Here is a 23,801-nt window from a genome sequence, read left to right on the forward strand (position 1 = left end):
GCAGTGTCCTTCATCACGGCATATGTACATATGCCATGATGCACACTGCACGTGTCTGAAACGCGTAGGTGAAATATAATTACGATACACCCTTCAGTACTTTGAATTTATAGTTTTAACTCGATTTTCAATAAAATTGGAACTTAGATTCCTTGTATTTACGCACAAGCGCTGGATCAGTCTCTTCCTCGTCTCTCACATTATACGTTGCCATGATTAAATTCACACAAATTGGATCAGCCTGTGATTTACATTTTTTTTAACTTGGATTTTCAGGGTAATTTGGAATCCGGCCCTCAGTTGAAGATTTTGGTTTCCATTGACTGTTGATACATCATTTTGTTCTCAACAAATTACACACTAAATCCGTAAATATTTTCAACTTTGATCTTTCGTTCATCAAGATTCGATGTATGACTGAAGTGTTCCCTTAATTTTTTTTTGAGCTGTGTAGGTGGGTTTCAATGAAGAAAACCCTTTATTAAAAAGAAAAATAATCCAAAACATTACTCCAGAAAGTTGTGCACTGTAAAATCTCTCAAACCAGAAATGCGCTTCAACTTTAATTACTCATCTGTATTTTGGAAATCCTGTCTTCTCAAACAGTGGAAACTTAACACCATAAAATGAACACATTCTAAAAGCAAAAATTCAGTCAGTCAATAATAGACACTGCTTATTAGATAGGGATTTATTTTAAAAATACTCTTGTCAACCACCTAGCATCACTAACAAAATGTGTTTGTAATATATGACAATGTCCCGATTGTCAGGCTCTCGGAGCCCTTACATACAGCTTTTGAAAAGTCAGGTAAAAGATTTGCGAAAGTCTGTAAGTCACCCAGCAACCCAAATCAAAAAGTATTCCTTTCATGCTGGTTTATTCATCTGCATGTAGGGCTGAGGTATGCATTTTATTATTACATACATGTTTGTCTGTATGCATATGTGTATGTACATAATTATATACTATACAAATATACATACGCACATCTAGATTTATATAAATATACACCAGCACGCGGATGGTGACAGGGTTGCATAAATAAGCATACAAAATATTGTAATATCTTTAGCAAAATGGAGCTGGCCACTTCAGATCCTGAAGAATGGTGAAGATGTCTTCTGCCATAGAAAGCATAGGAACACTGGTTTGATGCCCCTGGACGCTTGGTCAAGTTCTAGTTGCTTGCTTTGTTGACAGTAGGATTGCACTAGATCTAGCTTCAAGGTTGTAATAGTTTATGCATAATTACTTAAGATTGTAACAGTGGCGCAGGAGCCACATACACTCTTTGAAATGGCTACTAAAAGGGTGTCCTAGAGTACCAAGTATGGGGTATGAAAAGAAGCCGCTGTATGTCTTATTCCCACAGTTGGCTGCCATTCTCAACCCTATGTTCCAGCTGCTGTGCATATAAGCTATTCAATGGTCTGGGCATTGACCGAAACTAAAAAAGAAAACTTTTAAAGTGTAACTAAACCTTCAAACTTTTGACATGTCATAGTGACATGTCAGAAGTTTTGGTCAGTGGGGGTCCAAGCACTGAGACCCCCACTGATCGCTAGACCGAAGCGGCAGAAGCGCTCGGGTGAGTGCCGAGCCACTTAGTTTCTGAACGGCTCTTTTCGGAAAGCTGAGCAGCGGGTGTACAGGACCATAGACATTCTATGGAGTCTGTACACCGCTACATCAGCTTTCTGAGAAAAGCCAATCAGAAACCAAGCAGCTCAGGGCTCATCCGAGCGCTTCTGCAGCTTTTTCCTAGCTATTGGTGGGGGCCTCAGTGCTCAGACCGCCATTGATCAAAACTTCTAACATGTCACGGACATGTCAGAAGTTTGTTGAAGGCTTAGTTACCCTTTAAGCTCTTGAAACACAATTTCTTATAATTTAAAACACCTACTAGAAAGGGAAGGGAAATTTTGCAAAAAACATACCATTTATGTTTAGGGAAGGAAAGATGTGTCGTAAAAGATAAATAGAAGGCAGAAAGATTCCATAAAGCATTCGAAAACAAAACACAAAATATATATATATATATAAATAAAATTTTATCTAAATGACTGGGAAAAAGAACTGATGGGCTTGTGTCAATTACTATTGCTGAATGTACAGTTTCCATGGTTGCATGAAGGGCAAAAGGCATGAAAAAGTTAATTGCTGAAAGTTCATGAACATGTATAAAAAGTGGTCAGGTGCAGGTTGTGGCTCCTGCTTTATGTACAATAATTTAAATCAGTTGTATAAATTTAATTCAAACAACGTAAAAAAAAATCTAATAAAAAAATAATAAATCAGATTGTTGAAGTCCTTCATGCATTTTCTTGGGAAGTTCTGGATTAGGATGACTGCCAGAAACTCAATTTATCTAAAGATATACAGTTCTTATTCACATTTTAGAGTTTCAGTTTCTTAATTGTTTCGAGTCTTTTCCGCAGGAGGTCACCAATCTCTTGCAACGAGTGCACATAGCTGTTCTGCACCTTGTCTGATGACAGCTTTGTAAACTTCTTTTCTTCCTGAAAAAAAAAAAAAATCTGTAAGCAGCCGACAAAACCTACAAAGTGCATGTACAACCCCAATGACAATGAGGGTAGTCTCCAAAAGGGAAAGACTTCTGTTTTAGAGGGGCCGGCAGTTGACACGTCATGTTTCAGCTTTACACACATGAATAGTCTGTGGCTATTTCAGAATAGAAATTTTAGGTTACATGTCAATAGATCAACTGCATGACCAGCGTAGGGACAGAAAGGTAGAATTTTAAGATCACTAGTCATATTTAACATTCCATCAGTCGAGGAAAAATGCTTCTGGAAATACCCGACAACATAAAAAAAAAAAAAAAAGTATAATAATGTAACCCCTAGGTAACCAGCCTGTTTTAGGCCTTAAAGGGAAGGTGTCACTTTTTTTTTTATATATAATATTGCTTTTAGTATGTCATTAAAATACATTTTACTTATTTGTGTTTTTGTGTTATAATGTGGTGACAGAGTCTCTTTAAGTACAAGTGCCCTATCTCCTATATAAGGAGATGGGCGCTGTAATGTAGGTGACAGTAATGCTTTTTATTTAAAAAAAACGATCTTTTTTCACAACGTTAGGAGCGATTTAAGTTTATGCTAATGAGCTTTCTTAATGCCCAAGTGGGCGTACTTTTACTTTCGACCAAGTGGGCGTTGGGCAGAGGAGTGCATGACGCTGACCAATCGGCATCATGCACTCCTCTCCATTCATTTACACTGCACTAGCGATATAGTTATATCGCTATGTGCAGCCTCATACACAAGCCCTAACATTACTACAGTGTCCTGATAATGAATACACATGAAATCCAGCCTGGACGTCATGTGTATTCAGAATCCTGACACTTCTGACTCTGTTCTGTGAGATTCCAGCAACGGATACGAAATCTCGCGAGATCTCGGAGCTAAACGAGATTTGGTTTCACTTGCCGGAATCTCACAAAAAAAAAAGAGTCAGAAGTGTCAGGATTCTGAGTACACATGACGTCCAGGCTGGATGGTCATGTGTATTCATTATCAGGACACTGTAGTAATGTTAGGGCTTGTGTATGAGGCTGCACATAGTGATATATCTATATCGCTAGTGCAGTGTAAATGAATGGAGAGGAGTGCATGATGCCGATTGGTCAGCGTCATGCACTCCTCTGTACAACGCCCACTTGGTCGAAAGTAAAAGTACGCCCACTTGGGCATTAAGAAAGCTCATTAGCATAAACTTAAATCGCTCCTAACTTTGTGAAAAAAGATCGTTTTTTTAAATAAAAAGCACTGCTGTCACCTACATTACAGCGCCGATCTCCTTATGTAGGAGATAGGGCACTTATAATGTGGTGAGAGTCTCTAACTTTTTTCTCTCTTTTACTTCTCTATGGGGGCTGCCATTTTTTTTTCCATCTCTGTATGTGGAATACGGCACATACATCCCCATAGTGAATGCGAACGGGAGACGTTCCATTCACTATAGCGTACGCCGTCTGTGTGAGAATGGCGCATGCCACACAGACCAAACGGAAGGTCTTTGGTAGAGGACATCCGGCGCCATTTTCATGTGGACCGGAAGCCGCGGCCGGCCAGTAAGATGACGACTTCCGGTCGCGGCTTCGGCCATATGTTGAAGGCAGCGAAGACGCAAGGAATAGGAGCGGAGGCGGCAGGAGCAGGTAAGTTATGTTTGTGTTATACTGTCTGATTACCACTGTATCTAATCCTCCTACACTGTGCATTCGCTCAGAAAATGAGGGCACACAGTGTAGGAGGTTTGAACATTCAACCCCCTAGTTTCTCCTGGCACTAGCCAAGATAAGGGAGGGGGGATTGTGTGAGGACACTAGAGCGAGTGTGTCTACTCCAAATTTGCTGCATAAAGCAATGAGGTTGCTTTACCACATGCCAATGCTGAAATTTTGGGAATTGCTCCCTCTAGTGACCAGAACATGGAAATGTTATTAATTAGAATCTAATTTATAATATTTCCTGACTTGTGAAAAAATAAAAAAAAATAAAAACAATGTGTAATCATTTATATACTAACTGTTTAACTGAAAAAAAACAAAACATTTCTAGCGACACATTCCCTTTAAACGATCAAGCTAATTTTTTTTTCCGTTTTTCCATAGTCTCCTTCAAGAGTTATAACTTTTCTATTTTTCCATCGACATAGCTGTATGAGGACTTTTTTTTTTCTGCGGGATGATTTGTGTTTTTCAAATGGCACCATTTCAGAGTACATATTTTTTTATTAGCTACTTTTGGGGACGGGACGAGGTTTGGCAATGCAGTCATGGCTCTATGAGTTTATGCCGTTCATTGGGCGGCGTTTATAACCGGTTACCTTCATTCTATAGGTCGGTACAATTACGGCGATACCAAATATCTATAGGTTTTTTATGTTTTACTACTTGCGCACAATAAAAACTTTGGAACTAAAAGATTTAGTTTTGCATCGTCGCATTCAAAAAGGCATCTGTCCAAGGTAGCCATATGAGAGCTTGTTTATTTTTGCATGACGAGATGTAGTTTTCATTAGTACCATTTTGGGGTACATAGGACTTCTTGATTAACTTATTTTTTTGTGAGGCAATGGCAAAAATAGCAATTCTGCCATTGTTTTTTTCTTTTACGGTGTTCATCTTGTGGTTTAAATAACATGTTAACGTTCTCGTTCGTGTAATTAGAATTGCAGCGATACAATATATATGTCATTTTTTTCCCAAATAAAGCCACTTTTTATGGAATAAAATGTTTAATATATATTTATTTTTGTAAAGGTGAAACAATTACTTAACTTTGCGATCACATACATAATGCTTTGGTATACTTAATATACTAAAGCATTATTGCCTGCCAGTGTAAAACTGAGAGGCAATCTATTAGGCCGTGACTCTGGCGTCCCACGATCGCATTTGCAGGCCGCTAATGGGTGACAGAGGGAGCCCCCTCCCTCGTAAACTACTTAGATGCCGCAGCATCTTAGGAATTAAATGGAAGTGATCGATGTAAATGTCGATCACGACTGTTAAAACAGAAGCCCGGCAGTCATAAAACAGTCAAACCTAAAGGCATGAAAAGGAGGCGGCCTAGATTAAGTCACATTAGTGACCGCCGTGAAAAGGCATATTGGTGGTCAGTAACGGGTTAATTGTAAATATCATCAAGAGGAGATTCATAGAGTACTAGTACAATGAGAGAGTGGGTCGGCACTGTATGGGTTAATAGTCCTTCAGGCAGAAACTGCCTAGGAAATCCAGCAGGTCAAGTAATGCAAAACATAAAGGGGTGATCATCTCAGGATACAAAAAGTCCAAACAGTATCTCCAAGTAGAGGGAGAGACTGGCACTTGCCCAATGACGTTTTCTTTGAGGCCGGATTCACACCAGCATGTTCTGTCCGTGATATACAGTCCGCATGTTGGCCGCATTTCCCGGACCGAACACACTGCAGGGAGCCGGGCTCCTACCATCATAGTTATGTATGACGCTAGGTGTCCCTGCCCTTCCCGCGGAACTGTCCTGTACTGAAAACTTGATTACATTACAGGACAGATTACCCGCAGCGAGGCAGGGACTCCTAGCGTCATAGATAACTATGATGTTAGGAGCCCGGGTCCCTGCAGTGTGTTCGGTCCAGGAAATACTGCCGACATACGGTCCGTATATCACGGACAGAACACGCTCGTGTGAATCCGGCCTTACTGGTTTTTGCCCACTTTTTCTACTAAGAAATAAAGACGAAGAGAAAAAAAGTAATTAGGCGAGTGCCACTCTTTCCCTCTACTTGGAGATTCATACAGTGTTACATACATCGTCATAAGAATGATAGAATTAGTGTAATTAGAGGATAAAGATGTAAGGACCGTAGCATGGAAAACACAAACAACTTTCACAGATTATTCACCAATTCTAGGATAATCCTTCAAAACGGCATTAAACATTATAGGATCACTTCTAGCAAATACAAACTGATCTGACTACTGGGATTATATGGAAAACAAAACGGTAAAACCGTAGGTCCAACTTGGTTATAAATAGGACTACGTTCACATCTGCGTTGGGGCTTTGCATCCATAGTTCCATGGACCCTCTGTGTTTCTACAAAACCAAACTTAGATCCCCATAGAATGGAGTGCTGATCCAAGTTCAGTCATGTAGAACGTATTAGTGGTCGGAACGTTTAGTAGTCCTAAAGTGAAAACTGGCTTACATGAAGTTAAACCAAAGAAAACATTAACCCTTTCACGGCCAAGAATGTCAAACAATTGCAGAGATTAGATAATAAGGGATAGATGGTATCATATTAAAGACCATAAACTTTGTTCTCAAATTATACCAAGATCTAAGCTACTGTAGGTGATTCATTTGGGGCGCAGCACTAATATAAAGTGGAAAAGTTTTCCTTTCGTGTTCTGTTTGTGTGTGGGGGAGGGAGGTGGTTGCTGCAAGTGACAGCAGGAAGAAAGGGGACACACTGCACGTAACCCGGCTACTTCTCGACTCAGTGACTTGAATGTTTACGGCAACTGGATCATAAAGATTTCTGATCTCCTTAGTTATGATGATTTTGTGAAGATATATGCACGTAAACATGTGCAGAGTTAATACATGCCACTTATGCCTATGTTGAACTTTTATTTTTAGGCCGGGTCATGACTAGGAGGAATTGCTGTGCAGATTCTGCACCACATATCCGCAGCAACTTACAGTACAATACATGGGCTTTCAAAACCACATCCACATGTACCACAAAAAATTGTGCATGCTAATCAGAGCATGTTGCAGATTTTCAAATCGGCAGCATGCACAATCTGTTGTGAAAATTCAGCACATTTTGACCCTTTGTAATGCATGGGGTGAAATCCGCATGCAAAACAAGATTTGTTCTGAAAATGATCTGCCCGTCTGGACCCGGCCTAAGGAGCTGCAGTGGCATCTGATTTTTTGCTTGGGTCAGATATTTAGCCACAAAGATGGATATTTACAAAGCATTACACCTTGTTGCAAAATTGCATATAGGTGCCCATAAGTGTGGGATGCTGGGTGGCATGTTCCCAATGTGCCAAGTGTCTTTCAGAAAATATATGGATATGGGCGTATAATATGTTTTTTTATTTTATAATTCGGGTTATATTTATGTAGGACAAAGAAGTGACCGTTATTTGTATTTACCAAGTGAATCCAAGCAGACAATGAAAATGTACCACCCACCTCTGTAAAATTGATATTATTCAGGGAGAGATCTTCAACTTTCAGTGCTACCAAAGAGGTCTCCAAATCACTTATAAAGTCTGTCACATTTGTTAACAAAATTTGCAGCCCGGTAATGTAGTCCTGGAAGCCAGTGAATACTGGAGGCTGTAAAAGCAAGAATTAGTAAAAAGGTTTCAGAAGTTAGTGATTGTCATAAAATAATAAAGAGCCTATAAGATGCTCAAACTAATGCACTTAAGAGGATGCTATTGCAGTTGCTGAACAGCTACCCATATGGCAATGACATCGCTTACCGGCCTTATTAACCTTCGGGCATCACCAGGAATCACCATAATTAGCATATGGCCAAACACTATTAGAGGTAGCACTTGTTTAAGCACATCACCATAAGCATATTATAGGTGCGCCTTCATAAAAGGGGTCAGTTTGACAGATCCTTTAAATGGACACGAAAGTTAAAATGGCTATGATCTATATTTCCATCTGAAGGGAGGACAAAAGCGCCAATTTTTTTTTTATGCAATGCTAAAGCAAAGAGGGTAAAAATGTCATACTATTTTACCTAAACCAGAAGACTGTATACCGGTTTTACTGTACGCTCGCACACTAACCACCAGAAAGGTCACCAGGAAGTTTTATACACTTACAGTGGCACAGCTATCCTTTTTCTTCTTCTTCTTTTTTTGAAGATTTGATTTGAACGGCCTAAGGACACCAGCAAAATAGCCAAATACCCATAGAACGACTGAAACTGCCTAATAGAAAAAGAAAAAAACAAGAGCTTTATGTGCAGTGGGCCTTTATAGATCAAGAAGGTCAACGACAACGGTCATCTGTCTTCAATTACCCAAATGCAGAAGCGGTTACTTTAATGGATTAACTGATTAAGTGGGTAAACATTACAAAGCAAAATTTCCCCTAATACCTGTTGTTGATGCTTGCATTTCTTAGTCCGTCCCTTAGGGCAACCTAGAAAGTCAGGCTTTTATGTCGTAATCCTCCATTATAAGGGCAAATGAGAAGCCATGAGGAGATTGTTAAAAACTACTAAATGTAGTGGTTGGAAAGTTAACTAAAGTACAGAAAATTGTGTTCAGACACTGGCTTTCTATATGCAAGCATGTGGTGCACCACAACACTTCTGTTCACTGAATTTCTCAAGACATACTAGGAGTTGTAGTTGCCGTGGCAGGAATCTCAAACTGTTATGCGAGTGCTGAAAGTACCTCAAAATAAAATGGAAAGACTACCTGTAGGGTAGAGAAACATTCCTCCCAGCCCATGAGTCCGCAACTAAAAAACACATGTAAGGCCACATTCAGACAGCCATAATATCGCTCCATACGGGAGTCATATTTACAGGACTGGATAACATCAGAACAAACCAGGGATACCTTTTTAAAAAAACAAAACCCCTTTGGGTTAGGTTTCCGTGCTTAGCATGTGAATTGGATTCCAAAGGACAGTGTTTACCCATTTTTCCTACATCCGGTCCTCCTCTTTAAAAATATACAAGGCGGAGTCAAAAATTATGCGCACTCTTGCTGTAGAATTTATTTTAAATCAACTTTCAGAAGACAAATACATAATTTTATACATAATCTCCCTGCTTTTCAATACACTTTGTCGATCTCTTAACAAGCTTTCTTATTCCCACTTTAAAAAATGTTTTAGGCTGAGCTGCGAGCCACGAATGCACCGCTGTCTTCACCTCTTCATCAGACGTGAATCTTCATCCTCTTAGGGCTTCTTTCAGGGGACCAGACAGATTAGTCTATCCAATAGAATCCGTTCACGTGCACGCTCAATGTTGGCATCAGTTGTGGATGGGCGTCCGGCTCCTTCTCCATGGCTGACATTTGTGAGGCCTTCCTTGAACTTCTCTATCCATTCATACACACTTCACAACAAAAAACATTTTCTCCCTATACTGTGCTCAAAGTCTTCGATAAATATTGGCACCAGACACACCGTCAGACCACAAAAAACAAATCACTGCATGCTGCTTTTCTTTCATGTAAACGTGGCACAGCCATTGTTTCTTGCACTGCAGTCACAAATAAACAGACATAACACATTCAAACCTGCACAGCAGTGACTGGGTTGACAGCAACCCCATACGGAAAGTGCTGATAAAACATAAGTTTTAATATAACCCGAGTGCAGATAATTTATGACTCACCCTCGTAGTTCAGATTCTTCACCACCTGCACAGCAGAAGTAGTCTAATAATGGAATTATATAAATTGGGAAATGTATTCCAAATAGGAACATATTTATAGACTAACCTCAACAAAGAAGACCAAGTTCTCGATAATATGGGGTGAGACCTTACAGTGACCCTCTTGGATGACTAGCAGGTCTCCTTTACATTGGCGGAAAAGATCTAGAAAACAAAGTACACTAGAATAAGTAGAATATTGAAATGTCAAACCCCAGCAACAACACAGGATGTACTTGGCAAATACCTTGCAAATGGCTTAGAGAAGATTTGAATCTCTTTCCAATTTTTTCTTGGACTTCACAACTATCATCTGTAATTAAAAAATAAATAAAAATAAAGTTGTCTTCAGTGGACCAGATATACAAACAGAAGATGCCAGAGTATTATGCTCTTGAAGGGGTTGTCCAGATTAACAAAAACATGACTGCTTTCATCCAGAAACAGTGCCACACCTGTCCACAGTTTGAGTAAGGAGTTGCACCTCCGCTCTATTGAAGTGAATGGAGCTTTGCTGCAATACCAAAAACAACCTGTGGATAGGTGTGGCACTGTTTTTGGAAGAAAGCAGTCATAATTTTCTACAATTGGACAACCCCCTTTAAGCATTAAAGTGGACCTATCTTCATCAGGGAGGTGATCAAATTTTGCCTCCTGCCTTAGGGGCTTAGCGAAGATGGATTGAGAACCGTGGGAGCTGTATAAATCCGTATGTGGTGGCTGCAGAAAACCAGAATTATATAATTTAAGATCACTTCCTGGGAATAGGAGACCAAAATAGAAAACCATCTCTCAAATAGTACTCAAATAAAAAAAATTGGACAGTTATACTCACTGTAAATAATTTTTCTCGTTAAATTGGGGGACACCGCACCCTGGAAATAGGCTTTGCCACTAGGAGGCTGACACTAGGTAAGAAAAGTCTTGGTTCCACCCAGACAGGCCATACCCTTCCCACAGACACTGGCTAAATCAGTTTGTACAAAAGCAATAGAAGAAAAATTAAAAAGAAAAAAAAAAAAAGGGCAGGATCTGGTGTTCCCCAATAGATTAATTGAGAAAAAGATTTTTTTAAAAAAGGAGTACAAAAATCTAATTCTCATTAATAGCATTGATGGAGACAGCACCATGAAATGTCCCAGAGCAAAGAAAATAAACAAAAATAAAAAAAATCATGCAACCCACCTAATGCCCAGTTGCCTGCAGTACCTCTCGCACCAGACGGTCATCAGTAGAGGCCAAAGAACAACTCTGGTAAAATTAGGTGAAGGTGTGCACCGAAGCCCAGGTAGAAATCTGGCAGACTTGAGCAACTTGACTCCTGAACGACCAGGAGGCATCATCAGCCCTTGCAGAATGGGCAGTGACCCAAAGGGGTAGAACTTTCCCCTTGCACTGACAGGCTTATGAAATCACAGATTGGATGCAACACACAATGGTGGCCTTTGGACGCTGACAATCCCTTGCTTGCCTCTTCAGAAAGACAAAAGGAGAATCAGAGCGCCGAAACGAATCAGTCGCTGCCAGATAGAGCAGCCAATTTTAAAACCCTTCTTATGGAGGTGATGGCCAACGGGAATGCAAATTTCCAGGAAAGGTTACGAAGCAAGACTTCAAAAGGAGACGCCTGAAGAGCCCCAAATTAAGATCTCAAAGCTCAGTGGACTGTCTGAATGGAGGGACCGAATGAGCCTTTCCTTGCAAAAAAGTTTTCACCTGAAAACATATAGCCAAACATGGCTGAAAAACAATGGACTAAGCATAGACCTGACCCTTAAGGGAAAATAAGCCAAGTCTCTTTGTTCAAGGCCTGATTGAAGGAAGGACAAAGGAACATGCGTGGCTGGAAATTACACTGTTCACACCATCAGAAAAAAAGCCTTCTGCTTACGGTGAAACACCGTGACTGAACGAGATTTTTTGAACTTCAACATTGCCCAGACAATCAGAACCTTGGCTTCAACAGCTATGCCGTTAAACACATCTGGGGTAAAGTGGAGTGGATTATGAGTCCTGGGGAAAGAAGGTCTGGTTGAAGTTGCCATGGTGCGTCCGCGAGTAGGTTAACTACTTTGGAGTACAAGGCCTGACAAGCCAGGTCTAGCACCACCAGAATCGCTGGAACACCTTGGCTCTTCATTCTCCTGAGCACTCTTGGTAAGAGTGGAAGGGGAAGAAAGATACAGGAGAGAGAACTCATCCTACGAAGTGACCAGAGAATCTACCGTGACATCCCTGGGATCCGGTACTCTGGCCATGTAGGTTGGAACCTTGTGGTTGAGACGAGATGTGAAAAGATCCACATCTGGGGTACCTTAATTCATGCAAAGCTGATGGACTACTTCTGATGGATCCAGTCTTTCCTGACAAAGTCGGCAGCCCAATTCTCCACTATTAGTATGTAGATGGATGACAGCTCTGGTACGTTACACTCTGCTCATAGTAGGATCTGAGAGGACTCTAACAGTGTCACCCAACTCCTGGTGATGCCTTGGTAGTTAAAATAGGCAATTGCTATGGAGTTGTCGGCCTGGATTCTGACAGGGCAAAACCGGAAGACTCCAATGGGAGAGGGCTAGGTAGATTGGCCTCAATTCTGGAAGGTGTTTTTTCTGGACAACACCTTCACCAAGACGCCACCCAGGTGAGGAATGACCGTGACTACCCTGGCACGGATAAGCACTGTGAGAGAGTCACTAGAAACTTGGTGGAGACCCGAGGAGCCATGGCAAGCCCAAAGGGGAGGGCAACAAACTGGAAATGTTGAGATTGTATCGCAAAGCGAAGGAAACGCTGGTTAGTCCTCCTTGGGATAGATATGCATCGAAAATATTGATGGAAGAGATGAACTCTCCTTGTTCCAGTGATGCGACCACCAACCTCAGGTATTCCATGCAAAACCTCAGAATGCTAACAAAAGCAGTCTTCAAATCCAGGATTGGACGGATTGATCAGTATTTTTGGGACTGTGAAAAGATTAGAGTAGAACCCCATAAAACATTCCGACTGAAGAACTGAGACGCTAACTCCCTGTGGAAGAAGGGAACAGACAGCCCGGGAAAAAGCAGAAGAGCAATCCAAAGCACGGGGCGAAGTCGACAGAACCACCCCCCCCCCCAACAAAATAAACAACCTGGGCAAGGGTCGAGATTTCATTTCATGCCGAACCAAGTAGTCGTCCACATGAACGAGCAATGTCTCCTAAAAGAAAAGTCCCCCCCCCCACTCTGACAACTGAAACAAGTGGGGAGACCTCTACAGGCTGAAGAGGTCTGGGCAAAGAAAGGTTTCTGGGAATTGGGGTGCTGTTGCCAAGCTGGTCTAGGATTTAAAAAGGAGTGCTAGGGCGGTTAGTCCTCTTGTCTAGTCTCTGCGAAGAGAACTACCTCGAGGAGGAAGAGTTACGAAAGGGCCGAAACCCCTGAGAATAGAGAAGGCTACGGACGGATCGGAGGAAGAATAGAATGCTTACCGCCAGTAGCCTCAGAAATATATTTTAGTCCAGACATTTCCCAAGAAGTTTGTCAGCAACAAAGGGAAGGCCAATCAAAGCTTTTTTGGCAGCCTGATCATCCGCCAAATGTCAATTAAATTAGCCAACGCACAGGCATTGAAGCAGGCTGGCTCAAGGGAAGCCTCAAATAAATATTTTGAAGCGTGAATAACCGGAGAAGCAAATTCCACCATGTCCTGCTGCGGTGCTCCTTCCAGAATACCGCTGTGCAGCGGTTTTCCCCAAACTGAGCAGGCTTCACTCACCCCAATCAAATGCAAAAGCTGGGCGCGAAACAGAACCTATAGCCATAAAAGCTGACTTGGTTAGGGAACTCAACTTTATTTTTTCAAGAGGGCCACTGGGCATTGCCGCATCTGATGGTGGGATGGTGATGCTTTTTGACAGCCGTGAGATAGGCGGATCTACAGAAGGAGAAACACGCCATTTTGAGATCAAGTCCTCCTGGAAAGGAAACTATTATGGCTTTGTGAAAGACAGCCAGTGGCCTGTCTGGATGTTTTAATTAGTTGCATAAAATCTCCTTAAACTCGCTATGGTTTGGCAAGTATAGAATTTGGCACCATCTGCACTGTAAGGGTGCCTCTTCCTGGGAAAGAGCGTTGAGGTCATCTTCACATCAAAGGTGTCCCTGACGGCAAGTATTAACACCTGTTCTGATTCAGAATCCAAAATCGGAGTATACACTGGGGGAGAGAGACGGATTTTGATAACTATTAGGGGACCCTTAGAGGGAACCTGATGAGGAGCCAGACTTGTCCCTGGCACTTCTATATCTCTTATGGGATCTACCACGAGAGGTAGACTGTAATCATCCAAGTAAAGTGAAGGAGTAACACCCAGCACATCACTGAGTGAGATGTACAGTCTTTCTCAGCGCTTTCTTTTGCATAGGGTGTATAGAACCCCTCTTCTTTATAAGAAGGGATAGAAAGGGGATTCCTGTTGCTATTGCTGTGGGGAACATGGCGCTGATCTTTTGCATGTTATGTGGAGTTGTTCAGAGCTTGGGGAGTTTGAGGAAGGTAGTGTGTCTCATAGGTCAGGTGTATAAATGTACAATTCCCTTGGATCCGATTGTGTCCTGGGATACACTTCTGAATTGCCTGTGACAGAGGGGCAGAGACTGGCGGTTCTGAGACTTTTGTATCAGGCTCGTAAGCGGATAGCTGCGTATTGGAAGGGTACTGATCCCCCTGAGCTTGTAGAATTTAAATCCAGGGTCAATATTCTGCTGCGGCTCGAAAAATTTGTATATATTAAGCAGGGCAAGTATAAGAGGTTTGAGGACCTATGGGCTCCTTAGTTGGATACACCGGATTTGGCCTCAGCTGTGCTGCTCTTGGGCAGATTGCCTCGCTGATCTGATCTCTCGATTGGGGACATTGTGAGTTCTTGCTAGTCTCTGGCCCTCCTCTGATTATGATGTATATGATGATATGTGAATATAATGTGTATGGTATTCTTCAAATGTTCTTTTATACTGCCTAAAAAAGTGATTTGATGTTGATATGATATTGACTGTTCAGTGTGATGGACCTCTATTGTTCTTTTCATGTAACAAGTGCTAATATGTGTCATACAGTATTATTTTCTAACTGTTGATTCTCCTTTTGAGCAAGGGGTGGATTAGGGGAAGGGTGTTCCGGGGTGTTTTCATGTATGGAAATTGTGAAAATGTTAATAAAAAATTATTTGATAAAAACAAAAAAACAAACTGAAGGCGTAACATTAAGTTCGGCCACTATCTTGAAAGGCAAAGGCTCCATTAGACTCAACCATGGTTTAGGAGAGTCTGGAAATGTAACCCAAGGCCTGAGCAAAGAACTCCACCCAATCCGGGTTGTGCCACATTTTGGAGGGGGTAGCCTCCCGGACAGGTCTGGATTGCAGACATTGTGGGCCAAAAGGGGTTCGCTGGCTAAATGTAAACTGTTTATTTCATCTGCCACAGGCATTCTAAGTAACTATGCCCACCTGTGCCAGCTGCCTGATGGAATCCTTCCGAGATGAAGACCGGTCACAAGGTTGAGGGCAACAAAAAACATAAAACACACAACCACAGTGTCACAGAAAAAAAACTAGGGAAGCTGCACTTGTATATTAAAAAATATATAAATAAGCGGCCCCGAATTCATCCCTAATGCTGGCCTAGCAGACTCTCGCTGCTATGAACCACTTGAACTATAAATGGTGAAGAAAAATAGCTCCTGAAGAGAGCTGAAAGACCACGGTTATATGGAGATGCTGAGAAACGGCGCCGACACCCGGAGTCTGTCTGGAGCAACACCGGGGAAAGAGGAAGGACAGCACTTTCAGAAGCCTACGCTTTTGGAAACGGATGTCCTGCTCCTTTGCTTGCCTCCTCAAGACAACTCACTCCAAGCATCCAATGAAGTGGCTCCACCCGGTCGAAAGACCGGCCGGCCTCAAATGAACACCAGGGGACGTAACAAGATCCGTCCTCTGTAAATTGTAGCCTAGTGCTGAAGCAAGCCAGGGACTGGAGTAGAGGACCTAGACTATAGCGCTCAGAGGTTGAGCGGCATGGAGGTCACACTGTGGCACTCATTCCCTTATGGCTAGAGTGAATCTGGAGAAGGTGCAGAATAGGTCAGTATATTGCTTTATTATATGTATAGAATTTTTTTTAAATATGCTTATAATAGAAACCGGATATAAATAGGTCAATTTGTAATACATTTATTATAAAATATGCTCATATCACCTGATCTTTGAGATAGGCGTATCTTTGGATGTTCTGAGTGAAGTTTTTATAAAGAGAAAATTAATGATAAAGTATGTGGGTAATGCCAGGAAGAGCCTGAAGTCCTGTGGAAAATTAACCCGAAGAGGCGTTGAGAGACAACACATATTACAAAGTATAGAAGAACTAGTGGACACTAGAGGACAGGCTTTTTTTTTACTTTTGACTACTTAAAGATTGTCATATGCCTGTTAAACAGAACACACCCAAAAGGTGGAACTTACATGAACAAGGGGTTTTCCAGAATATAAATTGTGGTTTAGGGAAGTAATGTTAAAATAAATAAAAAACAAAACAAATATACTGCGTGAAAAATTTCTAAGGCGAGTATACTGAAAAGTTTGTCTTAAAAACCTCCTTAAAGTGTACCTAACTATTCAGGTGACTTTTCAGAAGTCGTCGTCATATGTGTGTACATGTGGAATAAAACTATTTCTGGCTATTCTATGACTCATATGTGGCATTATTTAGCGGTTTTCCCCTCTGCAGCGTCTATTCTCAGTGGTATCAAAGCCACTCAAAACGGCTATCATGTCTTCTATAGGCCGGGTTCGCACGTAACTTAAACACTGCAGATTATCCGCAACGGATTTAGTTGTGGAAAATCCGCAGCATAATACAGTAGCAGCAGAGTGGATGAGGTTTGAACAAATATCATTTACACAGCGTGGAAAAAGTGCTCAGAACTTGACCTGCACTGCGGTTTTTTAATCCGCAGCTTGTCAATTGTATTTGCGTAATCCCGGCTTTTTTCTTGGGAAGGTAAAACCCTCAACAAATAGAGACTATTGTAATTTTTGCGGCGGAAAAGTTACAATTTCGCCGCAAAAAAAATCAAAACTAAGAACAAACAATAATAATAAAAATAATCTTATACCAACCCAGAATTCTGTGCTACTTCGTCCAGGCTGGCCTCCTGGGATATCCCATGTGACAGCTACAGCCAATCACCGGCTGCAGCAGTCACATAGGATGAAATGTTATCCCAGGAGGCCGGGCTGCAGGACGACAGAGGGACGCGTTTCCATGGCTACGGGTAAGTATGAAGCGTATGTGCAGTTTTCCGCAGCAGACATTCGGGTCGAGAAACTGCACCACAATTTGTTGCGTTTTTTTTTACCGGAATTCCCTGCGGCCACCAGAACGGATACACTGTGTGCTTTTGCGCAGCGTATCTGGCTGGTGTGAACATATCCATACACTGTACACATAGGAGAATCCTGCTCTCCTATCTCGGTCTATCACATATATAGAGGCAGCAGCATGGAGGAGATTATACAGCAATACAGACCACTGAAGTGGAGAATCCAGCACTGCGATGACAAAAATCTTATTATGTCTGTGTGTTTCTCTCTGCCCCTACTTACCCCTCCATAGACTTACACGCAACGCAGCGTGTATTTTAGTCTCCCTCTCCCCTCCTTCCTAGAATGTTATACCCAGGTAGTGAAGAGACACCCACCCACTTGCTGCTGTCCGTCTCCTCTGCTATGTAACCAGGGATGGACAATGCTCGACAACGGGGTGGACAGCAGATTACAGGAAGGGAGACACCCAGTGGCAGTAACCTCACGCAGAATTTGCATGGATAAAACAACTCAATTTTAACAGTAAGTAAATTACATAGTTGTTTTATATAAGGCCTCATGCACACGACCATATTTTTGCGGCCGCAGTTTATCCGCATTTTTGCAGACCCATTCTTTCCTATGACCCCATGTACATGACCGTGATTACACGGATCGGTGCGGGGGCTGCAATTGTGGACCACAAAAACTCAGAACAAGTGCAGATTCACCAATACTGGTGAATTGTTGTGGGTCTGTGAGTCTGCATGACACACGGATGCACAACATGTTTTTTTTGCGGTCTGATGGACCGCTACGGACCCGTGGATTTGCGGACCGGAAAACCAATGCGTTGTGTAACGAGACCTAAGGTATACTATTAGATTAGCATAAGTTGTTTGGTTAGTGTCCGTTTAAGGGTATGTTCACATGGCGTTTCAGACAAAAAAAAAATATGAGCCTGACTTCAGGAGAGCCTCTAAGTCAAGGAGAGTTTTGGTTTTTGAAGCATATTTTGAGGAGCATGTTTAGAAGTTTTTTTTGTTTTTTTAGTGTCGATGGAACATCAGCTCCTAAAACACCTCAAGAAGTTACATGCCACTTTTTACATGTGTTTTTTTTCTTTTTTAATTCTGCATCATAAAAACACACCTCAAACTACACTATTTCCTATTGAAATCAATGGGAAATGGTTTGCAGGTATATATCAAGTTACTTTGGAGCGTAATACAAGCGTTTAACGCTCAAAAAACACCTAAAAATTAGGCTTCGTTCACATCTGCGTTGGGGTCCCGTTCTGACGTTTTGTCGGAGGTTTCCGTCAGACCGGCAACCTGAGCAGACAAACTGACAGTCGTTTTGCCGGAAGCAATAGCGTAGTCGACTACGCTATTGCTTCTGGCAAAACGATGGGTCCGGTGCACAACAGACATAAATGGGAACCATGGGCACCGGATCAGTCACCATTAAAATCAATGGTTTCCATCAGTGTCAGTTTGTGTCTGCTCAGAGTCCCGTTCTGACGGAAACTTACTACGGAACGTCAGCCCGGGACCTCCAACGCAGATGTGAACGAAGTCGTAGCTGGGTGAACATACCATAAGCAGCACAGGTCTGCAAACCACAACTACTGAGATTGGGACACAGCACTACTTGAAGAGGCAACAAAAACGCGGCAAAAAAAGTGTGTTGTGCAAAAAAAAAAAAAAAAAAAAATTAAAAAAGCTGAATTTTTCAGGCAGAATTATCTTCCTGCAAAAAAAAAAAAAAAACAAAAACAAAAAAATAAACTCAGTGTGAACTAGGCCTAAAAGGCTATGTACACCTTTGATTTTTTTTATTTAAAAAAAAAAATAATTGTGTGAATTTAACTTTTTGGGATACAGCGGCTTTGTATTCTGCATACAGAGCAGCTGTATCATTCGCCAAGACCTGAATCCAACAGGTCCACGGGACTGACTGCTTCAGGGAGAGCGGGTCCTGCATGTCTCTGACACACAGACTCCACCTGTAATCGATCACATCCAAATTATGATCCAAGTTATGAACCAGTCAGTGCCGCAGACCTGACAGATACAGGATTCAGCGCTAGATACAGCTATTTTGTATTATGTCCACAGAGCAGCTGTATCTCAAAGTAAAAATCATCTTTAAATAAGTATTTTGAAAATTGAACCAGAGTCATTTTTATTTAAAAAAATATATATCTATGATTTTAACCCCTTGACCAGGCCATTTTGCGCGTTAAGGATTATTTTTTGTTTTTTCACGGTCGCATTCCAAGAATCGTAACTTTTTTTATATTCCGTCGACATAGCCGTATACGGGCTTGTTTTTTGTGGGACGAGTTGCATTTTGTAATTGCGCCATTTTTAGATGCTTATAATATATCGATTAACTTTTATTAACTTTATTTTAGGAGAGAATTGAAAATAAGCAGCTATTCCAGCATTGATTTTCACGTTATAAATTTACGCAGTTTACTATGCAGTGTAAATAACATGTTAACTTTATTCTATGGGTCGGCACGATTACGGGGATTACAAATATGTAAAGGTTTTATATGTTTTCCTACGTTTGCACAATAAAAACCCTTTTAGAAAATAAAAATTACTTGTTTTTCCATCGCCGCGTTCTAAGAGCTGGAACTTTTTTATCTTTCTGTCAATGTGGCCGTATGGGGGCTTGATTTTTGCGGGCCAAGGTGTGGTTTTTATTAGTACTATTTTGGGGTACATAGGACTTCTAGATTAACTTATTTCATTTTAAATGGGGGGAATAGGAGAAAAGAGAACTTTGCCATTGCTTTTTGTGGTTTTTTTTGGACGCCGTTCATCCAGCGGTTTAATTAATGTGTTCATTTTATTATTCAAGTCGTTACGATCGCGGGGATACCATATATGTGGGTGTTATTTGTTTTGACACTTACTAAATAAAACCACTTTTTGGTTTAGACTTTTTATTCACAAACTTTATTTAAAGAGGCTCTGTCACCAGATTTTGCAACCCCTATCTCGTATTGCAGCAGATCGGCGCTGCAATGTAGATTACAGTAACGTTTTTATTTTTTTTTAAACGAGCATTTTTGGCCAAGTTATGACCATTTTTATATTTATGCAAATGAGCCTTTCTTATGTACAACTGGGCGTGTTTAAAGTTAAGTACAACTGGGCGTGTATTGTGTGTGTACATCTGGGCGTTTTTACTTGTTTTACTAGCTGGGCGTTGTGAATAATAGTGTATGATTCTGACGAATCAGCATCATCCACTTCTCTTCGTTACCACCCAGCTTCTGGCAGTGCACAGACACACAGCATGTCCTCGAGAGATCACGCTGTGACGTCACTCACTTCCTCTCACAGGAACTTCATCGCGTCGGATGAGCGAGGACACACTGTGTGTCTGTGCACTGCCAGAAGCTGGGTGGTAACGAAGAGAATTTATATATATATTAATAATAAAAGGACTGATAAGGGAAAAAGGGGGATTTTTACTTTTAAAACTTTTACTTTATTATTTTTAAACAATTCTTTTTTATTTTATTACTTTGTCCCACTAGGGGACTTGAGGGCAGGAGGCTCTGATCGCTATTCTAATAAACTGCACTACATGCGTAGAGCAGTGTATTAGAGCTATCAGCTACTCACTGACAGCAAGCATAGTGGGTCGGACGCCATTGTTAGGCGTCCGGTTGCCATAGCCACCATCGCCGCCCGCTATCATGTAGCGGGCCGTCAATGATGGTTTAACCCCTAAGAAGCCGCGATCGCTATTGAATGCGGCTTTTAAGGGGTTAATCAGCGGGGACACAGCAATCGGTCCCCGCTATAGGAGCTGCGGCAACCGCTGTACAAGACAGCAGCTGTCACAGCTCCTGTATGTGTCGGGAAGACAGCCGAAATGGCCGTTACTCCCGTGACGTACTATTCCGTCGTGGAGCGCGAACGGGATGGTTTCCATGACTGAATAGTAAGTCACTGAGTGTTAAGGGGTTAAACGATATCTTTGGAACCGCTTTGAATATATCACAACTATTTTTACTTTGCTTTCTTAAAAAAACGTAAGACCTTCATTTTCTATATTCGTTTAATTAATTCAGTGTTTTAAATTTTTATTATGAGCAGACAAAATCACTAAAAATTAAAGAAAAAACACTTTTTTGTAATTTTTTTATATCTATCGAACCACATACACTGTAGAGCTCTGTAACAATTAGTCCTCTTCTCTCTCGGTCACCCTGGATCGCTGTGAGGGGAGAGTGACGAGGGCTATATACACACACGACCGTGAAAAAAAAAACGTCAGACAACAACGAATCAACGGTCAGTTTTTCATGGCTGTTTTGCATCAATGTGTCTCAAAATTTGAATCCATTTCCTGGCCGTCTGACTGTTTTTAACTGCCATTTGCCATCTGTTTTTCATGGATGAATTTTTTGTTAGATTTTTTTTTTGTCCCAACTCCCTGAAAACACATCAGTGCCCATGTAGATAGTGACGCAATACCACTGTGCCACATTGCCCACATAGATAGTGCCAGTAACCATATAGTGCCACAGTTCTCCCTGTAGATAATGCCCACATAGTGCCACACATTGCCCATGTAGATAGCGCCATTGTCCCCTGTAGATAGTGCTAATATAATGCCATATTACCCATGTAGATAGTGCCACACACCCTGTATATAGCACCCCCCTGTAGATCGCACTACACCCCCTATAAATAGCGCCACCCCCGTAGAGAGCAACAGCGCCACCCCGTAGAGAGCAACATACCCTCCCGTAGAGAGCAACAGCGCCACCCCCCGTAGAGAGCAACATACCCCCCCCCCCACGTAGATCGCAAAACTGTCCAAATGGACAGTGACGTCAAGGGCTCTGTCTAGAAGCGGAATCCCTGGCCACTACGATCTGACACGGGGAATCCGCTCCTACAGTCAGTTCAGGTGGCAATATTTAGTGGGGGGTGCAACGCTATCTACAGCGGGGGGTGGCACTATTTACAGCAGGGATGGAAAGACGGCGGGGTTTCCCTCTAGGAGGGGAATCCATGCCAAGAGCGCTGGCCGGGGATTCCATTGCGGACATGTCAGAAGTTTTGATCGGTGGGGGTCCGAGCACGGACACCGCCATCAATCGCTAAAACAAAGCAGCAGAAGCACTCGGGTGAGCCACTTCATTTCTGATCGACTTTTCACGGAAATCCGATCAGAAACCAAGAGTGGGGGGGGGGGGGGGGCGCAGTGTTCGGACCCTCTCCGATCAAAACGGACACGTCACTATTACATGTCAGAAGTTTTTTGAAAGTTTAGTTGCCCTTCAAAGAAAGCAGTATAGAGTAATAAGCTAATGCCAATTAGAAAACCCCTTCTCAGAATGATTGGGTCTCACCCATCAGCTCATTGAAGTGGGTCTGGGCTCTAACCCACAATGCTAGGCCAATATTACCAGGGGTAGTTGTGGCAAATGAATTGACAACTTTCTAGTCTGGCTCAGAGGAGGCGGGTGTCCAAAGTGGGGAAGTCCCCATCTATCGGGTCTATATTCCCTAATAGGGCATATGGCAAGGAGTTGTCCCATTCTTTAAAGAGGTAACACGGAACAGGCTTTAATCATCTATCCACAGAATAAAACTGTCTGATCATTGGGGGCCCCACCGATCACTAGAACAGGGGTCCTGAGCCCTTTGAATGTGAGAATATTGACTAACGGCGGATGAGCATACACTCCAATCAAAGTTTATGGAACGGACGGAGACAGCGGAGTACAGTCAGTCCCATAAACTTTGAATGGAGCGTCCGGGCGGCTCCATGCAAGCTTCTCCACACTGCGGGGGCTGGGGGTGCTGTGAAGAGAAACTAAATGCTTGCGACCCCCATTCTAGTGATCAGTGGGGATCACAGAGGTAGGGCCCCTAGCATTTAGACACTTATCTATCCTGGGAATACCCCATCAAGAAACAAATGTATGCACTGCAAACATAATTTAAAATAATTCTTACCTAAACCACATGTGTCCAACTCATAAATATCATTCACCAGCTGGAAAGCCCCTTCCTGACACTGACAGCTGCCACTACCTAAGAACCCTGTGAGCCGAGATGATGGAGGTCCAAGAAAAGGATACTTTAAAAAAAAGAAATATGCATCAGTATTTTAATGGTATAGATTATAGTAATTTTAAGTTTTAATGTCAAATAAACAAAATTTGTACCTTAATCATCTTTTCACTAAATTGTTTTGCTGAATCCAATGCCTCTTCGTACTGGCGTAACAAAGCTCGGACAGTATCAATCTTCGATGAAACTCCATTCTCAGTAGCCTTCTCCGAATTCTTGGGTTCATTTTTATGATTAAGAGTAGTCAGTCCACTAACCAACCTTAAGGTCAGTGATCGGATGAGCAGCCAAATCCGCTCTTCCTCCAGTGACAACTGCCTATGTTCTTCTGACACATCTCTAAAGAAATGAGATGGATAAAACTACATTAATCTGCTAAACA

General features: G+C 41.9%; 1 protein-coding gene across 2 annotated transcripts in view; it reads right to left on the reverse strand.

The window, feature by feature from the left end:
- Positions 1-676: 676 nt before the first annotated feature.
- NAA25 (N-alpha-acetyltransferase 25, NatB auxiliary subunit) overlaps positions 677-23,801 on the reverse strand; it is a 143,315-nt gene continuing 120,190 nt past the window's right edge. For both annotated transcript variants that reach the window (XM_075834981.1, XM_075834972.1), the window contains exons 18-24: positions 23,515-23,758; positions 23,303-23,426; positions 10,203-10,268; positions 10,023-10,120; positions 8,382-8,489; positions 7,732-7,878; positions 677-2,523 (exon numbers count right to left, since the gene is read on the reverse strand). In XM_075834981.1, the coding sequence (XP_075691096.1) occupies positions 2,401-2,523; positions 7,732-7,878; positions 8,382-8,489; positions 10,023-10,120; positions 10,203-10,268; positions 23,303-23,426; positions 23,515-23,758 (910 nt within the window). In that variant the 3' untranslated portion in view covers positions 677-2,400. The remainder of the gene's footprint in view (positions 2,524-7,731; positions 7,879-8,381; positions 8,490-10,022; positions 10,121-10,202; positions 10,269-23,302; positions 23,427-23,514; positions 23,759-23,801) is intronic.

The sequence above is a fragment of the Rhinoderma darwinii genome, chromosome 1, assembly GCF_050947455.1.
Source record: "Rhinoderma darwinii isolate aRhiDar2 chromosome 1, aRhiDar2.hap1, whole genome shotgun sequence".
NCBI lineage: Eukaryota > Metazoa > Chordata > Amphibia > Anura > Rhinodermatidae > Rhinoderma > Rhinoderma darwinii.